At 43.9% G+C, this 24,635-nt stretch overlaps 2 protein-coding genes and 1 long non-coding RNA gene across 4 annotated transcripts in view; all 3 read left to right on the top strand.

Annotated features, from left to right (window-relative positions):
* The first annotated feature begins 568 nt into the window (after nt 1-568).
* ndufs5 (NADH:ubiquinone oxidoreductase subunit S5) lies at nt 569-4,324 on the top strand. 2 transcript variants are annotated; one of them, XM_042077225.1, is made up of 3 exons: nt 569-656; nt 3,233-3,459; nt 4,092-4,324. In XM_042077225.1, exons 2-3 carry the CDS (start codon nt 3,244-3,246, stop codon nt 4,194-4,196), a joined length of 321 nt encoding a protein of 106 aa, XP_041933159.1. In that variant the 5' UTR covers nt 569-656; nt 3,233-3,243; the 3' UTR covers nt 4,197-4,324. The 2 variants fall into 2 exon arrangements, with proteins under 2 accessions (XP_041933159.1, XP_041933161.1); XM_042077227.1 differs by having other exon boundaries at nt 593-651.
* An 85-nt stretch (nt 4,325-4,409) lies between these two features.
* On the top strand, nt 4,410-6,928 carry LOC121695962. Its single transcript, XR_006026205.1, has 2 exons — nt 4,410-5,046; nt 5,859-6,928. It is a non-coding gene; the product is annotated as an uncharacterized LOC121695962 (long non-coding RNA).
* A 2,702-nt stretch (nt 6,929-9,630) lies between these two features.
* The window catches only part of macf1a (microtubule actin crosslinking factor 1a), a 190,573-nt gene continuing 175,568 nt past the window's right edge, over nt 9,631-24,635 (top strand). The window contains 2 exon segments of the mRNA XM_042077105.1: nt 9,631-9,859; nt 14,952-15,196. Of these exon segments, the coding sequence (XP_041933039.1) occupies nt 14,965-15,196 (232 nt within the window). The 5' untranslated portion in view covers nt 9,631-9,859; nt 14,952-14,964.

Genomic DNA, 24,635 nt, shown 5'->3' with positions numbered 1-24,635 from the left:
ATTATATTGTGCATTGCACATATCTGTACATATTGTTCATAGATTGTTCATATTACATAGCCATATTTAATCTGCTCTTATAAGGTAACTGCTAATATACTGCACATATTTCTATAAATTGATATGACTCTAAACCACCTTCTGTAAACCAACTGCACACTGTAGTATATTTATTGTCCTGCCTATGCACCACCTGTCTATACTTTGTATATCACATTGCACTTGTCTGCTTTTTTGCACTTCTGGTTAGACGCAAACTGCATTTAGTTGTCTTTTTACTTGCACACTGCACAATGACAATAAAGTTGAATTTAATCTAATCTAGCCTACTCCACAGTAGCCTAAAAAGGAAAGTTGTCTAAAAATATGCTATGCTGAGGACCTAAATAATATGTACATAAAAAATAATATTATTCAATTGTAGTCTTAATACTCAACAATAGTCTGATAAAAATAAAAAAAACCTGCTATCTGGGTTTTCACCTTTGCTGAGCTGTGAGCGTATACTATGTTGCTACGCCCTCTATCGTTACACATGATAACATGTTAGAATTTTGCGACACAAAATAAAACAAGAGAAGAAGAATTTTGCGACAGTACGATACGCCGTAAATTTAGAGAGGATTTCAGAAGGTGACTCTGGTTTGCAGGGTAAGGTAAGATTCAATGTCTATTCTTCAGTTCTGATTGCAGAAATATACGATATCAAGTTGTTAATTAAATAATAAGAGTATTACTTTCATCATACATAGGGTCTACGTTATTATTAATGTGAAATAGTTGAAAATGAGCCAAGCGGCCTTCCACATTAACTTGTTTGTTTGCTAGCTAGTGCTAGTGCTATCTTTAGGTACGAAAACGTTAGCAATCTCCAGAGCTGAACCAGCTGAACTGGAACTCAATGTAGGTTACTCCTGTCCCAAGTTAATTAGCTCTTACTTGTTCTGTCATTTCATACTATCAACGATTTGTGGGCAATTGGCCGAAATTGATAACTTAATGTTTCCTTTGAAACGTTGTGTAGCTGTAAAGGTTGCAGTGACTTAATGTTACTGATTTTGGCATGTGAAGAAAGAAACATCTGCGTTTAGATTAGTTGTACTCGTCTTAGGTGATGGTTTACAAACATTTCCGTGTAGGCTGTTTCAATTGGCTTGTTTATAGATAACTAAGTCTATAGGTAATTAGTTACGTTAACGTTACCTAACGTAGGCTACTTTGCACGATGTTCGGGTTGCCAGATTGTTATTTCTTTTGTAAAACATTACATTTTATTTCTTGGCAATAAGCAGGTGATGACCGCGTATAACTCGCAAGCAAAACGTGTTTAGAAGTGAACTAAGTAGCCTACTAATGTTTAGGTAGAAGATAGAAATATGGAACCAGAAGTAGAAGAAGAGCCATATACAGTATGCTGGATGTTGCAGAAACCCTACATTCTTAAGAATAAATTACTCTGAAAGTTATAGCCTAATTTTCTCACAAAACAGAATATCACTCATTACCAGGGGTATAGTGGTAAAACTATACATTCTGTGATCAGGCGGACCACGGTATACCGGTGTGTATCCTGACCACATCGCTATAAGCTACCATTTGATGGTACCAAGGGTATCACTGGGTGTTCCCTCATAAGCCACACAATCACTATTGAATTCCTACATTTATAAGTTCATTGTCAACTCCAGAAGGATTAAATATGATTGAAGTGTATTAAATCAGAATAAAGAGAGAACAAAAATGCCAGGATGTAATAAGTATGTCAGAAAGGCCTAATCACCATAAAAAGTAAAATCTTACAGACAGACTACCTATAAACTTAATTAAATAATATATAGCAATTCATTTAGTGTGCATTAAGAGGAGTCCAGTCTGAATGATATAGCCTACCTACACCTTTAAGTTAATTGACCTAATACTGTACATGTCTCTGCCAGTGCCAGTAGCATTTCGAAAAGGGCAATGTTGTATTATGTATTATGTCTGGGATGTGAAGCCATGTAGCATCACCCACAATTAGTTGTGATGACTTTGTACCCAAGATTGTATTTTATTGGTGAGCTAATTATTAGAAATTAAGCTTTATTTCATTATCTATCTGACTTTACATCCTGAATTTTACTTGTAACATAGGCTAAGGGGAAAAAGTAGAGTTGATTTGCAACTTTGTGTTTGAAGTAACCTAATAATGTCAACGCCGTGCCTTGTTGACTCAGTGGCTTGAATCTACCGCGCACCAAACCAACCTCAAATACATGAAGTTTTGTATTGTTTCTGGGGCTCAATCACCCCACCCTTTGGCCTTTTAGTCGAGGCCGTTTTCTGCCATAATCAGTAGGAGGGATGCAGTCTTGATGCTTCAGAAATCTGTATCCATTTTAAAAATCCATTCATTATACAAACTCATTTACATGAGATGTGGTGTGACACTTTAATGCTTCCTGCTGACTGCTGCAAGACAATTGGTCACTGACACTATAATGCATCGCAATATGGATAAACTGTTTTGCACAGGCCAGGTTCAAAAATATGAAACTTACAATTTTACAAACAATTGTAAAACGACGTAAACTTAATTTAGAATTGTTTATGAACGGGATGCTATTTAAAGGTGGATGAACGCAATTCAGAGGTGCGTAAACGCTATTCCAAATTTCAGGAGGAACGTGAACGGCGTTTACGTGTGTAGCCTCCACTACATCCCTGCTCATTACTAAATGTGCAGTTCCTGTCTGAATTGCTAGGGCTGTCACACACACATCAATCCAGCAAATGTTGTAGATTCAGAATGAGGCGGAATATTCCTCATGTAAGTTTGTTGGAGTGTGAGGTTTTTTCTTTCATAGGACTGCATGCTATAGATTAATTTTACAACACCGCATTGAATTGAAATGGCAGTGCAACGAATTTGGAATAACAAGCTCTGGAAAAAATTAAGAGACCACTGCACATTTTCCTGACGTCATCCTACGGTTGCTGAGTGACATTCAAATGAGTTGGCGGTCATATTCAAAATGAAGAGACCACTGCAAATTTGAATATGACCATAAACTCATTCAAATGTCACCCAGCAACCGTAGGATCAGAAAAATGTGCAGTGTGGTCAGTGTGGTTTCTTTCAGAGCTGCATATAGTAATGCTATCAAACAATGAGTAAACCTTTAGTGACTTTTAGAATCTCATTAATAAGTAATAAATCTCACTAATGTGTAACATGTTATTTACTCCTTAGCCATCAGCACCATGCCATTCGTAGACCTGCAGGGGAAGTTCGGAGTCAACGTCGACAAATGGATTTTGGCCCAGAGCTATGAGCAGCCATACAAACGTGTAGCTCACTGCCACGCCTTTGAGAAGGAATGGATTGAGTGCTCGAGTGGCATTGGGAAGACCAGAGCCAAAAATGAGTGTAAACTGGAGTTTGAGGATTTTTATGAATGTATGCATCGTGAAAAGACGGTAAGCAGCATGATGAAAAAGTTTCACGAAGTTCCTAATTAAAGTGTAATACCAGCGAAATTTGACCCAAGGGTTTTTTTCTGCATTAAAACACATCAAGCAAGCTCTGTAGTGCTTGATCAACGTAAAAATACTGTCTCCGCGGCTTATTTGATGTGTTTTAATGCAGAAAAACACCCTTGAGTCAATTTTCGCTGAAATTACACTTTACAGTAAATGCAGATTCTATTGTGCAATTGGATGTTATCATAACTGACTCTTGATCTAACTTTTGAGTGGGACAAACAAACGTTTGGTCATGAAAACAAACATACAGCACCCACATACATGCCACCCTCATCACTGGCTTTGTGTAGTAATAGTAATATCTGCACACTTTATGCATAGTCATTTGTGTAGTCAGTGTAAAATCAGTTTTAGGACCTCTGCAACAAACATATAACATGTAAACATAACAAAAACTTCTTCCCAAATATATAAAGGTATCCTGTGACGGGGCCAAACTGTTACTATATAGCTTATCGTATGAGGTTGATTAGACATATAATGTGATAACATTATAGATTCTGTCTGAGCAAGGGACACCCGCGTACCGGTATATTTAAACCCATCTCTCTCACGCTTTCCCTTAGAACAAGCGTCTTTATGAGATCCGGCAGCAGCGGGACAAATTGATCACGGCTGGGAAATATACACCACCTCCTCAGCACACTGGCAAGGAAGAGATGCGGCCGTGACCTAACCAGAGACCATGTCCGGCACCTGCCACCCTTTCCTGTGCGTTTCCTTAGACTTGTGTAACATAAAAAATGTGTCAATATTGTCTGTCCTGTTGAAATATGAGAATAAATATAATTAATTCTGAGTACTTGCTGATTCTCTCATTTAGCCTCTTATTGAATTTATTTAAGATATGACTGATTTATACATCAGATTGTATGGGAATTAATTATGTGTGATGCTGTAACAATATAGCCTTCCGTTATAGATTTTTTAAACCGATCTATTTTTTATTTGAAGGATTCATTAGTTTTCATTATCCATAGACAATTTGGGTTATCCACAAGTTTCCGCGAATCGCTGATCGCTGCTGCTGTAAATGGGAAAATTAGTAAAACTTCCGGTGAGGCAGCGGAAGTAGTACCCCTGTTTTTTTGTGGTGAAGAGCCTAAGTATTTTTCGGATTGTTGTTTATTTTATTGCTGTGTAATGTCGCAAAAGTTTGACAGATGTCGTTACGGAGCTCAGGTATAACATGTGCTGTTAGTGGATGTCCACATAACTGGTCTAAACTAAATCAGTGGCGTAAACGTGAGTGTGTTGAACATAAGCCTAAAACTAAATCAGAGTGCTCCTGCCAACGGTGGTACAGTTTCCATCGCCTCCCGAAAGACGACGAATCAAGAAGAAAATGGCTGAAGAACCTAAACTTAAAAAATCCCCCCAAACAACTGTTTGTGTGCTCGTTTCACTTCGTTGACAAGAAGCCAACACAGGATAACCCGTACCCAACGCTCTTTCTGGGTTATGAGAAGCAACCGGAGAAGACGAGACGCCGACCCAGGACTCAACATGTCACAACAACAGGTAGGCCTAGGTGACCGGGGGCTATTCCAGAAAGGAGGTTTAAAGGTCTCATATTATTCTCAACGAGTCAAACCTATGGATTGCACAAAACATTTCCCTGAAGAGAAACTTAAGTTGAATAGTGCTGTTTCTGTATTGACTACAGAACTACAGCAAACAAACTGATTTTTAACAAAACCTGCTTTCTGGAATGGGCCCCTGATATTCTACATAACCTTTTGTCCTGCACCATGGCACCCTCTTCAAGTTAATATTTAAAGGGGTACTTGGCAACTATTTCAACGTAATAAACCCGTTTAGAAATAATTTGGATGGTTAAATGACCTGTTCCGGTGAAAATGGTGACTTTCCCGGCTGCGCCCATAGACTGTTCCTGTCTATGCTAGCGTCCCCAGGCGGAAAACCAATCTTGCCGTCCCGGAAAGAGAAACAAGAAACTCGTTTTAAATCGTGTTTCTTACCTTGTAACATTCACATAGTTCTGCCAAACTTATGCTAACCGTTCGGTAGCTTGTAAACAAATCCATGTTCTTTATCGTTACCTTTTCCCTACAGTTTGAAATAGCATAATGCACAATTTCTCCAGCAGAGGGAATCTATTTTGAGACTATAAAACGCAGCCTATGCATCTAGATGTTTGAATACAAGTTTACATCATTAGCCATAGTTCTTATTTGCAGTAGAGAATAGTCTGATAACAGCTACAAACACAGCACAAACTCGGAGTGCTCAAATATGCCTGAACTGATACTACAGCAATTAATCTGATGCTGTAACCTAAATATGTAGGCTACTTAATGTATTTTCTGCAGATGAGATTGAGGTTTCTGGGGAGCCATATCCTGCTTCACAGATCTTCCATGATGCCCAAACACAGTGGTCAGACCCAGCAATGAAGGACCACACCTACTCCAAAGCACCTACCACCACTGTTGCAGATGTCTTATTGACAGATGATGCAGACTGTCTGCTGTACACAGGGATTCCACTACTTGACTTCAAAACCCTTGTGTCTTGCTTGCAACGTTTTGCCCCCAAATCATCAGTATTGTCAGCAGAGGACCAAATTCTATTGACATTGATGAAACTCAGACAGAACTTTGTTATATGTGATTTGGCAAAACGCTTCAAAATGTCATCTGGTCAGGTCAGTGAAACACTGCAATTCTGGACAGATGTGATTGCTGAGCTCAAAAAGCAGCATGTTTAAAACTAGAGGGAGGAATAATCTACCAGAGGATGGCAGTACCTACTGCAAATTTCCCAACAAGGGTTTAAGCAGAGAAACAAACATTAAACCAGGTAAGATGTTGCTGTAAGTGACTCATGTTCCCCAAGACCCAGAGACGGATGTAGATGGAGGTGACTGATGGTGCTGGTTCTGTGTAATCCAGAGAGAGGAGAGGCTTTTCCAAAACGCCGCAATGGATACACTATGCCACATTCAACAGCTGAATAACAGTTGGCTAAGGTGATCAATTCTCTATCAATATACAGCCATTGCTCATCATTTTTAGTCCAGATAGTCATTGTGTGAAATTCAGGAAAATGACGCTCAAGTACAGACTTTATTGAAAGTCCGGGAAAAAAAATGTTGCGGTGTTGAAGCAATGTTAGACCAAAATTTTACTTTTAGTCTGAAAATGTAACTTTTACAGGCATTTTTTTGTCATTTGTTAGTCATGCTATTTTACAGGTGCAATTTGAGCCAGTTGATGAGGATACAATTGTCACTCCATATTTAAAGACCTTGTAAACCAAAGTCAGAGATTTGTTTGAAAACACTTTGTATAGATTAGAAAACTATTCCTGAAAATGTGAAAATGCTGTGAACTTTGTGATACTGAACTGTGGAGTTAAACCATTAAAAGGGATATAATTATTTCTGTGCTCTGTTTTTTTTTTTTTTGGGTGGTCCTAAAGAGCATTCTTCTTTACAACATATCTCCGGAACATCCAAATTCCCAGGTCCTGTCTTGTGCATTCTGTTGTGATTTGGAGTTCAGATGAGGGAACTGAGATGATTATAGTAAAAACTTGATTTTATTTTCTGTGTTTTTGCGTGGATCTGGACATAGATTTCTGCATCATTAACATACTGGATGATCCAATCATATCTACTTTTAGTGCTGAGGCATCCAGATTTTGTTATAAAATGCCCTGGTATTTCATTCAGTTCATGATACCGTGCATGCATCCTAATTCCCAGGGCCTTTGTAGTAAAAACTCTGAATATCACAGACCCTCCACTATACTTAGGCATCTTTTCAGTATAATCATTGTACTATGTATGCCAAACCACCTTGAATGGTTGATGGCAAAACGTTTTTTCCTGGCATGCCTTTTGAACAATCTGTTAGCATGGAGGTACACTTGGTGACCCGAAGATGCTACTTTCATCTGTATCTCTCCAACTATGATCCTTAGGAATTATTTTGCCTTTTTCTCCATTCTCCTCACATGAAGAGGCTTCTAGGAACAGATGCTACTGTTAAAAAACAGCTGGATACCTTACAGAATAAATATGTGATACAAGTGGACAAGAACAGTGTCTTTTGTGATCAGAATGATTTTCTGAACAAAAACATTACTTGGTGGGTTCCAATTACGTGTGGCATTCATATGATTCTGAATGATGTCTTGAATGGATGTTGTGTTATGATTATGTAACTTAAATGTTTTGAATTGATAATCAGAGATTCTTGAAGTATTTTGTTATTCCTTGAAATACCTATTAATCATTTATAATTAAATCATCTGTGATGGTTATTGTGTAATGCTTACAACTTTATTTGTTCTTAGAAAACAATGTCACCAAGTCTTCCTTCACATGACTAAACCACATTCTGACACAATGTCTTGAGAGGTTTAATGACAATTAGTATAAAGTGCAGTGGTCATTGACCTTGTCTGGTCAGGTGATTCAATTCTTATAGATTAGGCAATTTTAGCTACAGCAAACTTTGCATGTGTTGTATGAGACTTCGGCAACATCTGGACAGAGGGCTCACGGTCACCATATGTTCAATGAAAATCTGCAAAATTCTTTCTTTGGCTACACAGTTTATTCTGAGAACTGAACTGGAAGTAAATGGTAAATTAATTGATAATCTATGAGAAAACCCACCACAACCCAACCTAAAGGATCATACTCGCTGGCTGCCTATTATTCATCCACAAATTGCTCACTTGAGACCGTTTGTCCATAACATAATCAGATAAATATGAAGGCATCTTCGTGCAAAATTGAATTTCCAAGTGGCCTGGCAGCAGGAGCACTAAATAACACAGAACGATTACGCGGTTACAAAATCAAAACGACTACCTGCAACCACTTTAATCGACAATGCGATTCAATTAAGGTTGTCTCCATCTTGATGAGATTACCTGGTCGACGTTCGATCACCAGATGGCGCTGAAACACAAAGAAATGGATACATCAGTGTAGGACGTTTTTGCCTGGGTGCCCTTAAAAGTGTTCTTCTCGACCTCCATGTCCTAACTAGACTTCAATCACCCAGGACAGAATTGCTATGTATAGTCACAACATTTACGAAGAATGGAATTCTGGGGACCAGTGTTAATTTGTCAGCTTGTTAAAACTGGCGAACTGGATGTGCATGAAGAACAGTAGGCTATACGGACTGATAATAGGCGAACCCTAAATCACGAGGTTCCAGTCAGTGGTGAAATTAGTTACATGAAGAGCAGAGTGCGTCACTGCTTCACCATTTCATTAAATCCGTCCTCAGAAGTCATGCCATAGCCTACACATTATTAAATTAACCAAGTTGTCATGCACTATACAAAGGGAACGAATTATTTGTGGTGGGGAGAAAACAGAGTAGGCTACAATCAGCCGGCTGTATCTCAGTGCACTTATCCATGCACCCAACTTTGAGGAGCGCAGAGACAGGCAAGGTAGGCCTGCCCATGTGGACTCTCAGACCGTAAACTGAGGTGGTTATTTTTCGCAGGGTCATTCATACGGAATTGCGCTGAGCTTTTGTTTGATTAGACCATCAGCAGCCCGGCAAGTTAATCCCGAATGTCGGGCGCAATTCCGCCCATACGACTGTGCGTCCGGGGCGATCGATTCCGGTGATCGTGACCATTTGGGTACAGGTGCAGAACTGAAAGTCTTGAAAATAGCTGGGTCACTCGCTGTTACCCCGTTATCTTTGAATTTAAACAAGGATGACCACGGATAAAGGATGCTGTAGTAAAATCAAAGGATTGCCACAAGGATTAGAGATTAATTCAATCATACGCAGACTAACATCAATCAGAGAAACAGCCAAAACGGTGGGATAGGGCCTAGCCTATATGATTGTGTCTTTTGCTGCCTTTCTATATAATAAATGTGCCAAAACCCGTCCTAATGTAGCATTTTCTGCTTTCTTGTTTTGTTGAAAATTATGGATACCCAATTTAGTCTAGGCTACCCGTAGCCTACTATTCATTCGCCTAGTGGAAAGGTTGAGCACATGAAATCAGTCAGTGTGAGAGAAAGAGAGCGAGAGAGAGTAAGGGAGGGAGAGAGAGGTGGGGGTCGGAGGAGAACGGGAAAGAAGGAGGGAGAAAAAGATAGGAAAGGAGGGGAATCGCCAGCCATTACCGAATCACAGTCGCGGTACCCTGCTCTTCCGTATACCGGGTCGGTACAAACGTCTAGGCTGCTGTCTTTTGCAGGCCCGTAATTGAGAGAGGAGAGGACGGTCAGCCGTCTCTGTTGTGAGGAAGAGGGCTCGTGGAACCACCGCATCCTCATCTGTGTCATCCCACGTTCGGTTCCGGTGGCCACGGCTATCCGGTAAGGTCCAAATCCGTTAGCGCAATGGTGAGAGTATGGGTAACGAGGCTGGGTCTACTGACTAGGCTACTGTTGATTTGAACTAAAGCTACCATCGTGAATAATGTGAATACTGTCACATTTTGTTAATGGTAGGCTATTCAAAGACGTTACTTTCACTGTTGTTACTGCATATTTTTTTATTAAGCAACTATGCGTAAACGTTTATTCAATCATTTGTTAAATAGTGTAACACCGACACGAGTGTGAGAACGTAAAGTGCTTCTGTCTGTGAGCGTGTATGCACCAAAGGCTATGGGCATATAATTGCTTTTCAGCGAATCGTGACGACAATTAGTCATACGAATAAAAAACACAACACCGTCATCCACTATACTTTTCAACAAAGAGGTTCAGTGTGCTTCGTGCATGGCATTGCTTTTAAAATCACTGCTGCCTGCAGCACATAGCTTACTCACACTCGCATATAGGTTACAGACTGTTTCCGTTCTGGTCAGAGTGGAGCTCCTGCTCTTTGATGATCAAAATTACTTCTCAGTTCATGACTGCATTCCATTGGTTTGTCACAGAGCGCCTTGGCTAGTATATTCCACAAAGAGTAAGGGGGCTGGGAGTATCTATGAGTTTTTGTTCACTCTTGATTATAGACTTGGCAAGGCTACTATTTGGACTGTTCGGGTAGGCTAATTTGTCAGCGAGAGAAAATGAGACCGTTCATGTTCCCCAAAAAGCAACTCCACATTTTATTCTCCACACCCATGTGAGGAGACTGAAGGATGTCAAAATAAGAAGAAAAAAAAAGGAGAAACGAGAAAGAGCACGATTCGTGTAAGCATAGGCATAGGTTACTGATTCACTCCAGATGGTTGGCCGCCCCTGGTGCAAGCGGCCGTATGCACGACACCACACTGTCTGCACCGTCTGTTAGGGAACGGTTGTGTTTGCAAAATCAGTGGAATCACCTATTATAGCCTACCCATGAATTCATGGTATGGAACTGAGTGCGTGCCCGTTCACTCCTTCCGCTGCAGTGACCGCCAGAGACACACCTCATGGTCGGGCTACCAAAGGAAAAGTCTGGACATAAAGACCAGAGATTGTCCTTTCTGTTTAATCATCATTGATTCGCTGTTAATTAGCACAGTTATCATACATGCCAGTAGATGTGGGCAAGCATATCCGGAGCCCGAAAAAGTAGGGTAGGATTCTGTGGTAGAGTGGAGCTTCCGTTATAGCTTAGTTTGTAGGGCTTCTCATGGTATCTTTATTCACTTGTCATGTCTGGGGATTTTTCATGTTCAGGCTGTATCAGTTTTCTCTCTCTGAGGGTGATATTTACTGGACCTCTGGAATATCACATTTTTGAATAGATACAGTGTGTCTTGTGCTTCAATTAAATGGTTAATATTAATATGGATATGCCTGAATTATTCATAAGTCCAAAGGAGACCTTAAGAATAGGGAATAGGCAATAGGCTACACTTATAACTATGTCATGCTATTACATTGTATTTTTGCAGTAATAATATTTTACTATATAAAAAAAGTACCATTGAGCACTGTCTTTTTGCTTCAAGTCATCAGTCTTTCTTGAGATTCATTTAAACACAATATTGGGCCATAAATGAAGTCTCAAAGAGGAGAGCCTCTTTGCATCTATTTTGCAAAGTAGCCTACAATTTAAGAGCAAGAACAAGAAGAGTGTAATACTGCTTGTTGCCTATTCAACCGATCAACCAATTTATTGATGAACTAATATTTTGGTCAGTCAGACCTTCATCAGAGTAACTAGTCATATAAAGCACAGCACATATATAATGAGCTTGTAGCAGGAAACAGCCAATTGGGTGTCCTAACTGATATTTCAATTAACAAGGGTCACCACTTACACATCCGCATATTAAAATCATTCTCTGGGTTATAGACATAGACATGTTTTCTGAATTTATAAAAGTTAACATTTTACATATTCAGACCCAATAAAGAAGCTGTGGAGAATGGAGTAACAATTGAACAACAAGTGAACATGACATGCAACAAGGTGATCATGTTTAGGCTATATCAGTGTTCTCTCTTTGAGGGTGATATTTACTGGACTTCTGTATCACATTTTAAAATGGATATAGCCTGTGTTGTGCTTCAATGAAATGGTCATTATTTATGTGATGGAGTTATTCATTAGTCCAAAGGACACCGTAGGGAGTTGGCAATATAAGTCCGTCTTGATATATCATGGTGTTTTTGGAGTAATTATATTTGACTGTATGAAAATAGTACCATTCAGCACTGTCTTTTTGCCACAACTCATCAGTCTTTCTTGAGAGCCATTAAAACACAAACATTGGTTCATAAATGAAGTCTGCAATGTAATCCTGACCAAAATGCTAAACTATTTAGTAGGATAAGAGATACATTTTTTACTCACAAATTACTGGAAAATTCCATACAAAATGCAAACACCAATTTCTATGTATCATCACATGTACTCTACTCTCTCTTTCTGTGTGTGTGTGTGTGTGTGTGTGTGTGTGTGTGTGTACACACTGTGCATGCAGTATGTGTGCCAGTATCATCCCTACAGTGCCACTGAGAGAGCTGAGGCAGAGATGATTAAATTAGTATTTTTTGTTTATGTCCCCAAAAACTGTTTTCTGTTTTCATGGTGTGGCACGCAAGCGTAATGACACAGCGTGATTTTGAACCCCCATTCTGTCACTATTTATACTCCCTCTGCCTGCCACAGACCACACTCATACGTGAAACACACACACACACACACACACACACACACACACACAAACACACACAAACAGTACCCCTGGGCTGGCGGAATAATCAGGCAGAGAGCAGAGCTTGGTAAACTCTGCAATCAAAGACATTGGGCAAAGCTACCATGCTTTCAGCAGCAGTGGTGATTACAAAATGCTTGTGAAACTGATGGCTGGCCATTATATTGATCGAGTAGAAATCCCATCCACCCCCCTGAAATCCCTATCAAATTCCCTTCTACAAATAGATGTGTAGATACTTCTGTGTTGACGGCACAGAACAAAGACAAGGACCAATACACTGCATATATTGAACATGATATGAAAGACGTGATCAGGTTGTAGCCATCATTGCTATGTAAGGGATAATGTATAGAACGGCGGTCATTATTGGGAAAATAAGTCCCGACAGGGCAAACCGGACTTGTTCCGGCCTGAAGGGACTTATTTTCCCAAAACGAAATAATAAACTCCCCACGATATGACTTTAGCCTACATAGCCTAGCCTATTTGTTGCCGTTCATTGTGGCATTTGCTGAAACAAATAGTTCGCAACAACACACGCTGAAATTGAATCAAACATTCTTTAGAACACAGCTGATCAACCATCTGCTTTCACTTTTGAATGAAGTTCTAGTCCTTGCGTAGTGATATGAAAAGCACAAACTCTGTTGCCATTGACAGCGGTCATTATTTTTTTCAGAGGTCCTTTCCTCAGAAATAATGACCGCTAGAACTTTGGGAAATCTCATTCAAGTCAATGGAGTGTTCTACTTGCCTTGTGAAGAGCGATGAAGAGCCGTGTAATAATAATGAATAATCTTGAGCGTTCTATTGCAATAGCCACTTGGGGGATCTTATGTGTATGTGCTTGTGCGCTGTTGGAGTTCTGGCAGCCATACCCTGCGTTGTGTTGAACCTGCGCGGTTCAGCCCCGCCCATGTCTGGACAGCGCGAAAGAGCAACACCTCAGATCAGGAGTTGAGCGTGCTGACAATCGAGCTAAAAGCCCAGGCTACTAGCTTTCATGGCAGCAGCACTCTTGAGGTGTCGGACTTGGGAAGTTAAGTTTACCAACGTTCCACACGCACAGCTAAGCTAGCTGGCATCCGTTACACTCACCCCCTAAACCTCACTCCGGATCTGGGTCATGGCACCAATGTAACCTGAGCCCTGCTCATGCCCGGACTCGAACCCGCGAACAGCAGCACCTCGGATGGGGAGGCTCGCATGCCAGCAGCACTCTTGAGGCGTTGGAGAGTGAGGTTTACCAATGTTCCACAAGAACAGCTAAGCTAGCTGGCATCCGTTACACACACACACACACCATGCCAGGGAGGCAGATGAACAGTAGCACCACACAAACACGCACACACACACAGACTCAGACACACACAGACACACAGACATAGACACACGCACACACACACACATACACACACAAGCATACACACACTCAGACAAGGGGGTGATGTCAGATTGAATCAGAGTCAGGTGAGTCGGTAAAGAATGGTCCAGGCGAGGAGAGGCCTGCCCCAGACGCGCTGAGCTCAGACAATCGATCTGCTCCTCCTAAGCTTTGATGGACAGGGCCCCTCTGCTGCTCCCAGGGGCCTCCTCTCTTCCAGCTGATCACAGGCAAAGCTGAGGGCTCTCTGGGGCTGCGCCAGATTTCTCCCATCGATCAGCACACACACACACACACACACACACACATTATTAATAGATGTGCAACAGAGGCTGTTCCACTCTCCTGTGCCAGCAAGCCTTTCACTCTCTCTACCCTACTGGCCTACTCCTTTCCCAATCTCACCTTTCTCATTCATGTACTTTTTAAAAAGCTCTCTCTCTCCTCTCCCTATCTCCCTCCCTCATTCCTTCTTTCTCTCTTTCTTTGTCTGTCCCTCTCTGTCTCCCTCTCTTCTGCTGTCTCTGGTTCCTGGATGCTCTCGTGCAGTCTGAGTGGACTGACGCCCATTTTCATTGACAGAGATGCGCAGCTAGAGTATCTGAGCCTAGTTGGTGCCCATGTGCGTCTGCCTCCTTCGACCTCATGTTTGTTACTCCAGCGTTATGTCACGAAGCGAGGTGACTGACACGGGTTGCGGTGGGAGTGCATTATTCATGACCTAAATGGGATTATAGTGATGCTGATGAATTATACAATACTGGGGAGTGACTCTTCAACTCTACTGCTCTACTGTTCGTTGGTCTGACCTTAATTCCCTCCCTCCCCCCCCCCTCTACCCTTGTCCGTGCTGGCTATCTATCTCTCCCTCCCTCTCTTCCTGTCTTCCTGTTCATCCCTCTCTTTTCTTCCTCAGGCCCTCTGGCGACATGCTGTCCTCGGATGACGAGAGCCTGAGCGAGCGCTCGTGTGTGAGCGAGCCGTCCTTCCGCAGCGAGCGCTCCGGGTCGTCGTCGCCCTGTCCCGCCGCCTGCGGCGCCCCGCTTCACGGCCCTCCCGGCGACACACTGCCCTGGAATCTCTCGCGCCACGAGCGCCGCAAGCGCAAGAGCCAGGACTCGGTGCTCGACCCAGCCGAGAGGGCCGTTGTGCGCGTGGCAGGTAGGAATCGATTCCATCCACTCTGTCTAAAACACCACCACCTCTCTCCTCTCTGTACTTGCACCACTCCATCATGATAAGCCACCAGGGCAGGGTGAGGGATCTCCAGATCCCTGTTCCAGTTTCTCCTACAGGAAGAGCATTGTGTCCATGATGCTAGTAGTGGATTAGCGAGGATTACACCTCTTTCACATTTACATCATATCAATTTGTTTTGTAGTTGCTCGCATATGATCCCAGCCCTGGCATGAGTCTGAATCCCTCATCAGTGTCTGTCCTCCCAGGTTGTAAGTCAAAGCCCTGTGTGTCAAACACACAGCTGGAACTGGGAAGGAATTTCTCTCCGCACAGACCGCTCCTCTGTGCCAGAACTGCAGTCTGAACTGCAGAAATGTTCTAATGTCTTGGGCATGAACAGGGAGGTGGAGTTTGTCATGCTCTCATCTGTTTGTCCCATATCCAGAGCCTCGTTTTGGACGCTTTGGATAGCACAGGACATTGGAAAGGCAGGAATGTCCCGAGAAGACTTTGAATTTGAATATCAGGATTCCTTTTCTCTCCACAGACTGACTCTCTCTCTCTTTCTCTCTCTCTGCCCTTTTCTATTTCTGCTCATTTCATTACTGTTGACAAATACACCCTGGCCTTAAAGTCAGTGAAGGCGAGTGAGCACACAGAGTCCTGTTGTTGTTCTAATGTGTAGAGCAGAAAACGCATGAGGGAGGAGGGGGCAAGAGAATGTGAGAGTGATGAGTGGCATGGGAGAGGGAGAGAGAGAGGGAGAGAGAGAGAGAGAGAGAGACTTTGACTTTTAAGGTTCCTTTATTGACAGTCCAAAAAAGGAAACCAGGTAACATTAAAACCAACCCATAATAAAACCTCCCTCCACCCCCCCCCCCCCCCCCCACCATCCCCAAACTCACATCCACAAAATATTCAAAAACAAATTACCACAAAAAAAGGAAAACAAAAGAAAAAACAAAAGAAAACAATCAACCAGACAGACAGACCAACCTAGCTGTCAGTCACCCATTATACGGCTCAAAACTTGAACAGCAATTCCCCTCCTTCATCCAGTGCACAAATACAACCCTCAACCCCCCATGTTCCATTAAAAGTCTCAAGGTCACCAATTAGCTGATAGTACTTGTACTCAATCCTCAGCCTTGTGGCCAAGGATAGTTTTAACAAGGGCACCGGCTCTGTTAAGCCTGTCCCCTCCACCCTGTTTCTCCGGGACAGCCACACAGCCATCTTAGCCTGTCCGAAAAGAAAATTCAGAAGAACCACATGAGCCTTCCTAGCCACAGAGTATTTGGGACCAAAAATAAACAAACCCCACGAAAAAAACTCCCCCAATCTCCCACACCACTCCTTCACTAAATCAAACAACCCCCTCAGCCTAGCGCATTCTACAAACAAATGTGGCAAAGTTTCATTCTCCCCACAGAAAACGCACCCTTCCCCTACCCCTGGCTCTAAATGTGAGAGAGAGAGAGAGAGAGAGAGAAGGAGAGAAGAAGAGAGAGAAGGGGAGAGAGAGAGAAGGAGAGAGAGAGAGGAGAGAATGAGAGAGAGAGAGAGAGAGAGAGAGAGGAGAGAAGGAGAGAGAGAAGGAGAGAATGAGAGAGAGAGAGAGAGAGAAAGAAAGAGAGAGAGAGAGAGAGAGAGAGAGAGAGAGAGAGAGAGAGAAGGAGAGAAGGAGAGAGAGAGAGGAGAGAATGAGAGAGAGAGAAAGAAAGAGAGAGAGAGAGAGAGAGAGAGAGAGAGAGAGAGAGAGTGTGTGTGTGTGTGTGTGTTAGCGTAGCATAACAGAGATGCTATGCTGATTTCCATGCTGCTGTTCCACGCTACGCTCAGCTTCTCTCCCCTGGTATGAACGTGCGACTCCTAGGTCTGCTGTGTCTTGGAGAAGAGCAGATGAGTGGAGCTGGCTGACTGCGAGTGGCTGCTCTTGGGCTATTTCAGTGTCTGGTGCTGTGTGTGTGTGTGGGGGTGGGGTAAGGAGAAGGAGGACGGTGGTTTGGGGGTTTGTGATTCTAAAGATGTGATGAGTCAGTGAATCCCCCAGCCGAAACACCCCGTTCCCTGGTGAGCTCTCGAGCTGTTGTACTGTGGGTGGAATCTTAAGATGGATTGACCTAAATGTGACACAAACACAGACCTGGCCACATTTTAGAACCATGTCAGATACATGCAGAGGAAACTCCCATGACTTCTGTTTGCAGAGTTTAAGGGCATAGGATTTATATGTTTATATGCAGTTCATGCTTTCTCTTTAAACGACATTGGCAGCTTCACCAGCTGTTCCATGCTGATAAATCCAGGCCTGGTTTTGGCCATGTCCCCAGTGGTGATGATTTGAATGGTCTCGGGGGAGGACATGCCTTGGTGTGTGTTTTGCTTCCCAGACGTTGGCGGGTGTGTATAATAGAGGTGTCAGGGGGCCTGCCTGTGCCTTTTAATTATTTCTCTTTCTCTTCAGGCAACTGAAAGGGCAGCCTGGCTCCCTCTATTCCCCCCGTTGCCATGGGGGACACTCACACTCCTCCAGTTGTCTGGTTTCCATGGCGACGGGGGGAAGCAGAGGAAAGACCCGGGGAGCAAGAAAGGGTGAGAAACCCCAAAACAAACAGGGGAGTGTAGTAAAGAGAGAGAGCTGCTGAATATTAATCTGCCCTCGGAGAAAAAGGACAGAGAGAAGCACGGGGAAAGATTGAGTGCCTTGAAAGAGGAGCGAGTGAAGAGGAAGACAGGAGAAAAAGAGGAGCACTAGGGTTCAAAAGCAGGCTGACAGAGGGAAGAGTAATGATGACATATCAAGAGACAGAAGGAGTGTTTGTGTGATGGTGAATACACACATGTGTGTGTGTGTGTGTGTGTGTGTGTGTGTGTGTGTTGATGTTTGGAATTGGAATGCCACACTAAGTCAATTTTGTCAGTTACGTAAAACACTCAGAGAGGTCACACACATGCACATGTTCTAGTCTTGGCAATGGAGTGTGTGTGTGTGTGTGTGTGTGTGTGTGTGTGTGCTGTGTGCTGTGTGTGTAAGTGATTGAATGCCATAGCTTTTTTTCCAAATATCTTATCGGAAATTCCCCACAAAATAAGTGGGATCTGCCTTATAGAGTCACAGTGTGAATGCGCTCATGCCGTAATGTTGATGGCCTTTCAATATGGGGTCATCTTGTTAATAGAGCGTGACAAGACCGTGATTCAAACAGCTGTAATTGCATTTACAGTATCTGTCAAAACCCCCCACCACCACCCCACCCCCCAGCACCATGGTGTAGTTCACCTTATTGTCCACTAGAGGGTGCTCGTACATCATGGTGACTGATCCTCTCTGCAGGGTGCAGTGTTAAGGCAGATCCAGGAGCATGGGCTCAGGATTACGCTTCTATCCCCCAGATCCCTCATTAGCGGACGGACTCGGCTGCCGCTAAAGGTGGTGGAGGCCCGTGGATAGATAGATGCAGCCTGACTTTGTGAAATGTGGGGGTGTTGGGGAGAGTTATTCGTTATATGTGCCCACTGTGGTGTGGTGCAATTGTTCTGTTAAGTTTTAATGTGACAGGATGGTGGGAAAGCCAACAGAGTTTGTGTGTGTTTGTGTGTGTGTGTTGGGGGGGGGTTATCTGACCAGGCTGAGTCACCACTGCTTTTGCATTTTCGTTAGGACAATATTTGTGTTTAAGTCTGTACTGTCCTGTGTGTTTTTGGGTGTGCATATTCTAGATTTGTGTGTGTGTAGGTCTTTTTGTCTTGCATATGTGTTTATCCTTTGTGTGGTATCAAGCTGTCTATGAGTGTAATATGCCTGGCTGTGTGTGGGTGAAGTGGTGCCAACCACAGTATCCGGGCTTTTCCCCTCTCTGCTCTGAAACTTAAGATGCCTGTGGGCCTCCCCCTCTGTGTGTGTGTGTGTGTGGGGGGGGGGGGGGGGGGGGGGGTGTTGTGTGAGTGGAGGGCTATGACTGCCAGAACACCAACAGCCTAATGGAGATGTCGTATGAAAGAGGGTGTGTGTGTGCCGGCCAGAATGCCAACAGTTTAGAAGTAATGTGTGAGGGTATGTGCGCGTTTGTGTGTGTCAGTGTGTGATATTTTTGTGTGTACTGCCAGAACCAAGCAGAGCAGTGAAACAGAGAGAGGAAGAGAGATGAAGGGAAAGAGAGGAAAAAGAGGGATGATGACTTGGAACTGGGAGTAAGAGAATAGCTCAGGAGGAGAGCTTGAGCGGATACTGACCGGAAGAGATGGTGGAGCTAACCCCCCCCCAGAGTCCTACACTATTGATTCTCTCTCACACACTCTACAAATACACGCACACACACACACACACACACACACACAAATCATAATCACACACACACAGTCACACACACAAACAACTGACACACACAAATCATAATCACACACACACACACACACACACAACTAACCCCATCACAGACATACACTTGGGTGTGAGGAGTTGGTCTGGTCCGTAAGGTATATGTGCATGGTCAGATCGGCATCTGGGACAGATTCTCTAGTTATCAGCTGGGCAGGTGAATTACACCTGATGAAAGAGGAGTGCATCACATTCTCAACAGGCCCTCTTCTGGCTGGCCTCTCCTCTGTGGTTAAAAATAACATAATTGATAAGGTACGGTTTGACTCTATAATCATTTAAAAGTCATAGCCAAATGTTCACTGAATCAAGCATAGGCCAACTCACAGCATGTTCCATTATGTCTAATTGTGTAATGACCTGTGTGCTGTTACATAATTGGACTATTAACTGATCACATCAAAGAACCACATGTTATGTGGCTGATACCTATTAAGCTGGTTGGTATTTGATAGCCTATGTGTGTAGTGCGTGTCTGTCAGTGTTACCATGCTGGATAGGCTCTCCATGGCCATTAGATGGCGGCTTTAGGACGGATTCTTCCAAGACAAAATAGGCCTGCAAAGCTGCTTATCGAACACGTCACGTTAAAGGGGAAACGGGGCTTATTTGCACCACTCTAATTTTACCACCGAGTGGCGACACACCCCACCTCTCCGCACGCAATCTGGCCCGCCTGCCGTGGTGTTCCGTCCAGGCTGGATGTGCCTGGCGTGGCCAGCTATGGATGACAAGCACTGCAGGAAGAATATGGGAAACCTGAGCTCCATAGGCATAAAGAGAGAGCGGGAGGAGGGGAGAGAGAGATAGACGGAGAGAGAGGCATAGAGATATAGAGAGATGCAAACTAGGAATCGCATCCACTAGCTGTCCCTTTAATCGAAGCGGCCATTACACCGCGGCGTGGAGCAGAGGAAACGCCGAGGATACGGCAGCGGGTGCCGTCGGAAGAGGATCCAGTCCTCAAGAGATAAAGGAGCCGGTGTGCGGATACTGTTTCTTTTGAGGCTCGCTTCTGGATTTCGGAAGGAACCGCAAGGCCAGCCCACTACGACCGCCCCTCCAACACACACACACTTCAGAATCGTCTTCGCGCACTCGGAGGCACTCGCCGGGCAAGATAGCAGATTCGACTTGGTTTCACGCGGCCAGCGATGCATCTTGTGTAATATGTTTAGATAAAATATGGACACGTACGTAAACATATAGCCTACTTTGAATATCCAAGTTATAGCGTTCGTCACGCGTAATGAATTTCACCATTTAACAAAGGATGAATAGATAGCGCCTGATGTTTGTCACTATTTTAGGACCCAGTGATGACAAGAAGTAATTTTTGCAGTCGAAAGTTCTAACAATTGCAGTAGGCTAGGCTTGGCATGTTGAAGAACAAACTGCGAACTGGTGATACAATTTAAAACGCAGCACGGATAACTTGACTTCCACCGTGGATTTAAAGGCAAACCGGACTTGACAGCTGTGTTGCCGAAGACCCTGATCCACCGTCCTGGATTGATGCGTTAACGGGCCTGTCGGTGCCGGGCCACCGAGGAAAGGAGAGCCATGGCCGGCTTTATACCAGGCTTACTTCCGACCAGTCATACGCAGGAGATGGAATTCGCCCAAGCGTATGAAGATGTGTTGGAGCGATATAAAGGTAAAGCATTTGTAGGAAAAGGGAGAGGGGCGCTTTGTGTAGTCTCACGGAGAGATAGGAATGAATGTCAGTTCAGATTGTTTCATTGTGTAGCCGTTGGCTAAATGTACTGGCTGAATGGAGGCTACATTGTATCCTAACTGTGTTCAGCTAAGGAGCTGCAGTGTACGTGTGCTCACTGTCTGGTCTTTATTGAGTTATGAAAACAGTTGACACCAGGTTAAGACTCAACAGTGACACTGAATAGCTTAACTGTTCCTCTTAAGGGCTTATTTTGAATAGCCACAGCGCTCCCATGAAAACATTCCCCTTTAATTTTCAATAATCAAACCGACCACGTTCCCCATAAATATTTCTGTTCAGGCATCTTCAAAGAAGCAGGTGTACCAGTGCCTTTCTGCAGCACTAAAGCTGCTTCTGTGTTTGGAAAGCCAATCTGTCTCGTCCCGACGACTCCTCACGAGAGCTGCCCGGCAGATGAGCGGGGTAGTTTTATAACTGTGATGACAGGAGCGCTTTAAAAATGAATGCCTCCACTGAAATTGACCGTGATAGAAGAGGGAGGGGACAGAGAGTGAAGCCAATTGACTCGGGTCACATCTGTGATGTGTTGGGGGTGTAGAGGGGCAGTGGCGCTGTGGTGTTAATTATTGATTATTGTAATGAAATGCGCTTCTGCCTGTCAGGGTGGAGTCTGATGACTGTTTTGGGAATGAGGCCGCCACCACAAAAGGCATGTTTTAAAAAAATAAATAAATTGTAAGCTTGCACAACTTTTATCTATACTGCTTGTGCTATAAAAGGGATGGTCCTCATAATGGAAGTGAGGGATCATTGAAAACGCTGTGCATTTCTCAGACCTTCTGTTGTGAGCAATGACAGGCTTGTTAAGATGCTCTTTAAGAGTCTAGCCTTAATAGTCTGTGCTATATAGCCTCAGATGTATTCCTCATTTCCATTTGTCAATATCAGTTGTTCCCCAGTGCCAAAGAGAGCAGTTATATTAATGAATGAAATGGTTTAAGTAGGCCAGGGTTGTTTTTAAAACCTCTTACGTTCGCAAGCAGAGTGCACTGCATGCACCTCACTTACTTCAGGCTGGTTTCAAATTATTGAATCATACAGGTCATAGCCGGAGGGTCTTTTGAGGGTTGTTGAGAGCATACGGCAGTAAGACTGTAGTTTCTGTATTTAATTTGGCATTCCGGCTGCCCTCAACTTCCCCGTAGATAAGATCGGCCTCCCTCCTCTGTCTTTACGACTCCTCTCCTGTAGGGGATGTCCCCCGTCCAGACGTTTATAAAGGTCAAGGTCACCTGGCGAGGGTGGCACAAAAGCCAGGCTCCCATTTCACTCCATTTTCCAGCTCGCTCGGAGATCAGATGAAGGCTGAATGGGTCGGGTCTCCCCAGCGTCGGCCCTCGTCCTGCCAGAGAGGCCGGCCTGGCCACAGGCATCTCTCCTCTGCTCCGTGCAGTCCTGTCTCCCCTCCCCGGGAGGCCGAGGCGCCGTTATCGAGGCCTGGCCATCTCTCGGCCCTGGACACAGGCCCCTCTGGGCTCATTCATTAATGTGTCTGAGCTCCGATTTCATTTCATCCACAAGCACAGCACACAGCACACCCTTCCCTTCCCTTTCCTTTCGGACTTGGCGCCCCAACTATGTTCTAATGTCTCGGGTGGAGACTCAATTATGTTATTCCTACCTAAGTGGTGGCCAGTTTTTATTAGGGTTTGTGTGACCTGCAAACACACAAACACAAACACACTGCGGAATCATGACTACACGTACTATCTTATCTGTTATATCCCTATGGGTACATACTGTATGTACTGGTGAAATGGAATTCCATTTGTTCATTTGTGGCAGTTCAGTGAAGAATGGAGTCAGACATGTGAACTTGGTAGAGTGCTGAGGGCATCACTTTGCTGAAATTGGAGAGGGCACATGATACGGGTTAAATAATTTATGTGAAGTACGCGTCTGTGCACACGTGTGTTTGTGTGTGTGTGTGTGTGTGTGTGTGGCGTGTGTGGGGTGTGTGTGCCTATGGGTGTGTCTCTGACACTGTTGGGTGTTTATATTTGTCTATCTTTTTGATGAACATTTATGTGTGTTGTTGCTTGAAGCAAGACTTGTTTTGTCGTCTGAGCTTGCCTTGAGGGAGTGACTGTCTCTCGGCAACAATAGCAGGATATCTGAGAGACGGAGTAGCAAGAATACATGGGAACACACACACACACACAAAACACACACACACACACACAAAACACACACACACACAAAAAACACACACACAAAACACACACACAAAACACACACACAAAACACACACACACACACACACACACAAAACACGCACACACACACACACACACACACGCACACAAAACACGCACACACACAAAACACACACGAAACACACACACGAAACACACACACGAAACACACAAAACACACAACACACACAACACAACACACACAACACACACACAACACACACACACTCTGACAGACAAAGTGACCAGGAGAGTAGAAGGGGGAAACGGACAGTTGTGACTCAGGAGAGTGAGACTGACAGACGGCAAACGGACACGGAAATACAGCTGTCATATGCAAAGCTTCTCATGGAACAGTCTACCTCTGTTGTGCAGCTGATAACAGTCTCTCTCTAATTTTACCTACTGCATTCTCTCTCTCTCTCTCTCTCTCTCTCTCTCTCTCTCTCTCTCTCTCTTTAAGTGTGTGTCATTCTCTGTACTTCTGAAATAGGAGTTGAAAAGTCACATGCACGTGAATCTTTCTTACTGCCCTGAAGGGGGATTTCCTACATCCCCACGTCCACGTCAGAAGCAGACGCCAGGGTGGGATTCCTCACAGATAAGAACTGGCCTATTGTGGCTAAAAAAGAACCTGTCTATACATGGCAGTAAGTTTCTGAGCGGGTGTCTGTGAGTGAGTGAGTGAGTGAGTGAGTGAGTGAGTGAGTGAGTGAGTGAGTGAGTGAGTGAGAGAGAGAGAGAGAGCGCGCCAGTGTGTGCCAGTGTGTGTGTTCTTAAATGGGCCCACTGGTAAGCAGCTGAAAGTTCAGGCCACTGAGAAGGCTTAGAATCAACAGGAAAGCCTGGCTGGCCGTAGCCATGAGAAGCTACTCTAAGTTTAGCCACGAGGGGAAATGGTGCGTCACATCCAGGTTGTGTTGCCTGGACGTATGCGCCCCCTCAAGGCTACGTCCACTGCGGCTGTGTCCCGTCAGCTGTCGTGTCCTGTGTCCGCCCTGTCCATCCTCTCTGTAGTCTCCGACTGGGTTTCCACTGCTGTCAGCTTTGTTCATCCCCAGTGTTGGACATTTCCTACTCAGCTGGACTCTCTTTTGGAATTTG

The sequence above is a fragment of the Alosa sapidissima genome, chromosome 21 (assembly GCF_018492685.1).
Source record: "Alosa sapidissima isolate fAloSap1 chromosome 21, fAloSap1.pri, whole genome shotgun sequence".
NCBI lineage: Eukaryota > Metazoa > Chordata > Actinopteri > Clupeiformes > Clupeidae > Alosa > Alosa sapidissima.
The sequence above is the reverse complement of the archived record's forward strand: the minus strand, read 5'-3'. Positions and strand labels throughout refer to the sequence as shown.

Excerpts from the sequence above, each read along its gene's own strand:
- ndufs5 (XM_042077225.1), top strand. The coding sequence starts at position 3,244 with ATGCCATTCGTAGACCTGCAGGGGAAGTTCGGAGTCAACGTCGACAAA. Across the intron at positions 3,460-4,091 it reads GTATGCATCGTGAAAAGACG|AACAAGCGTCTTTATGAGAT; the intron begins GTAAGCAGCATG and ends GCTTTCCCTTAG.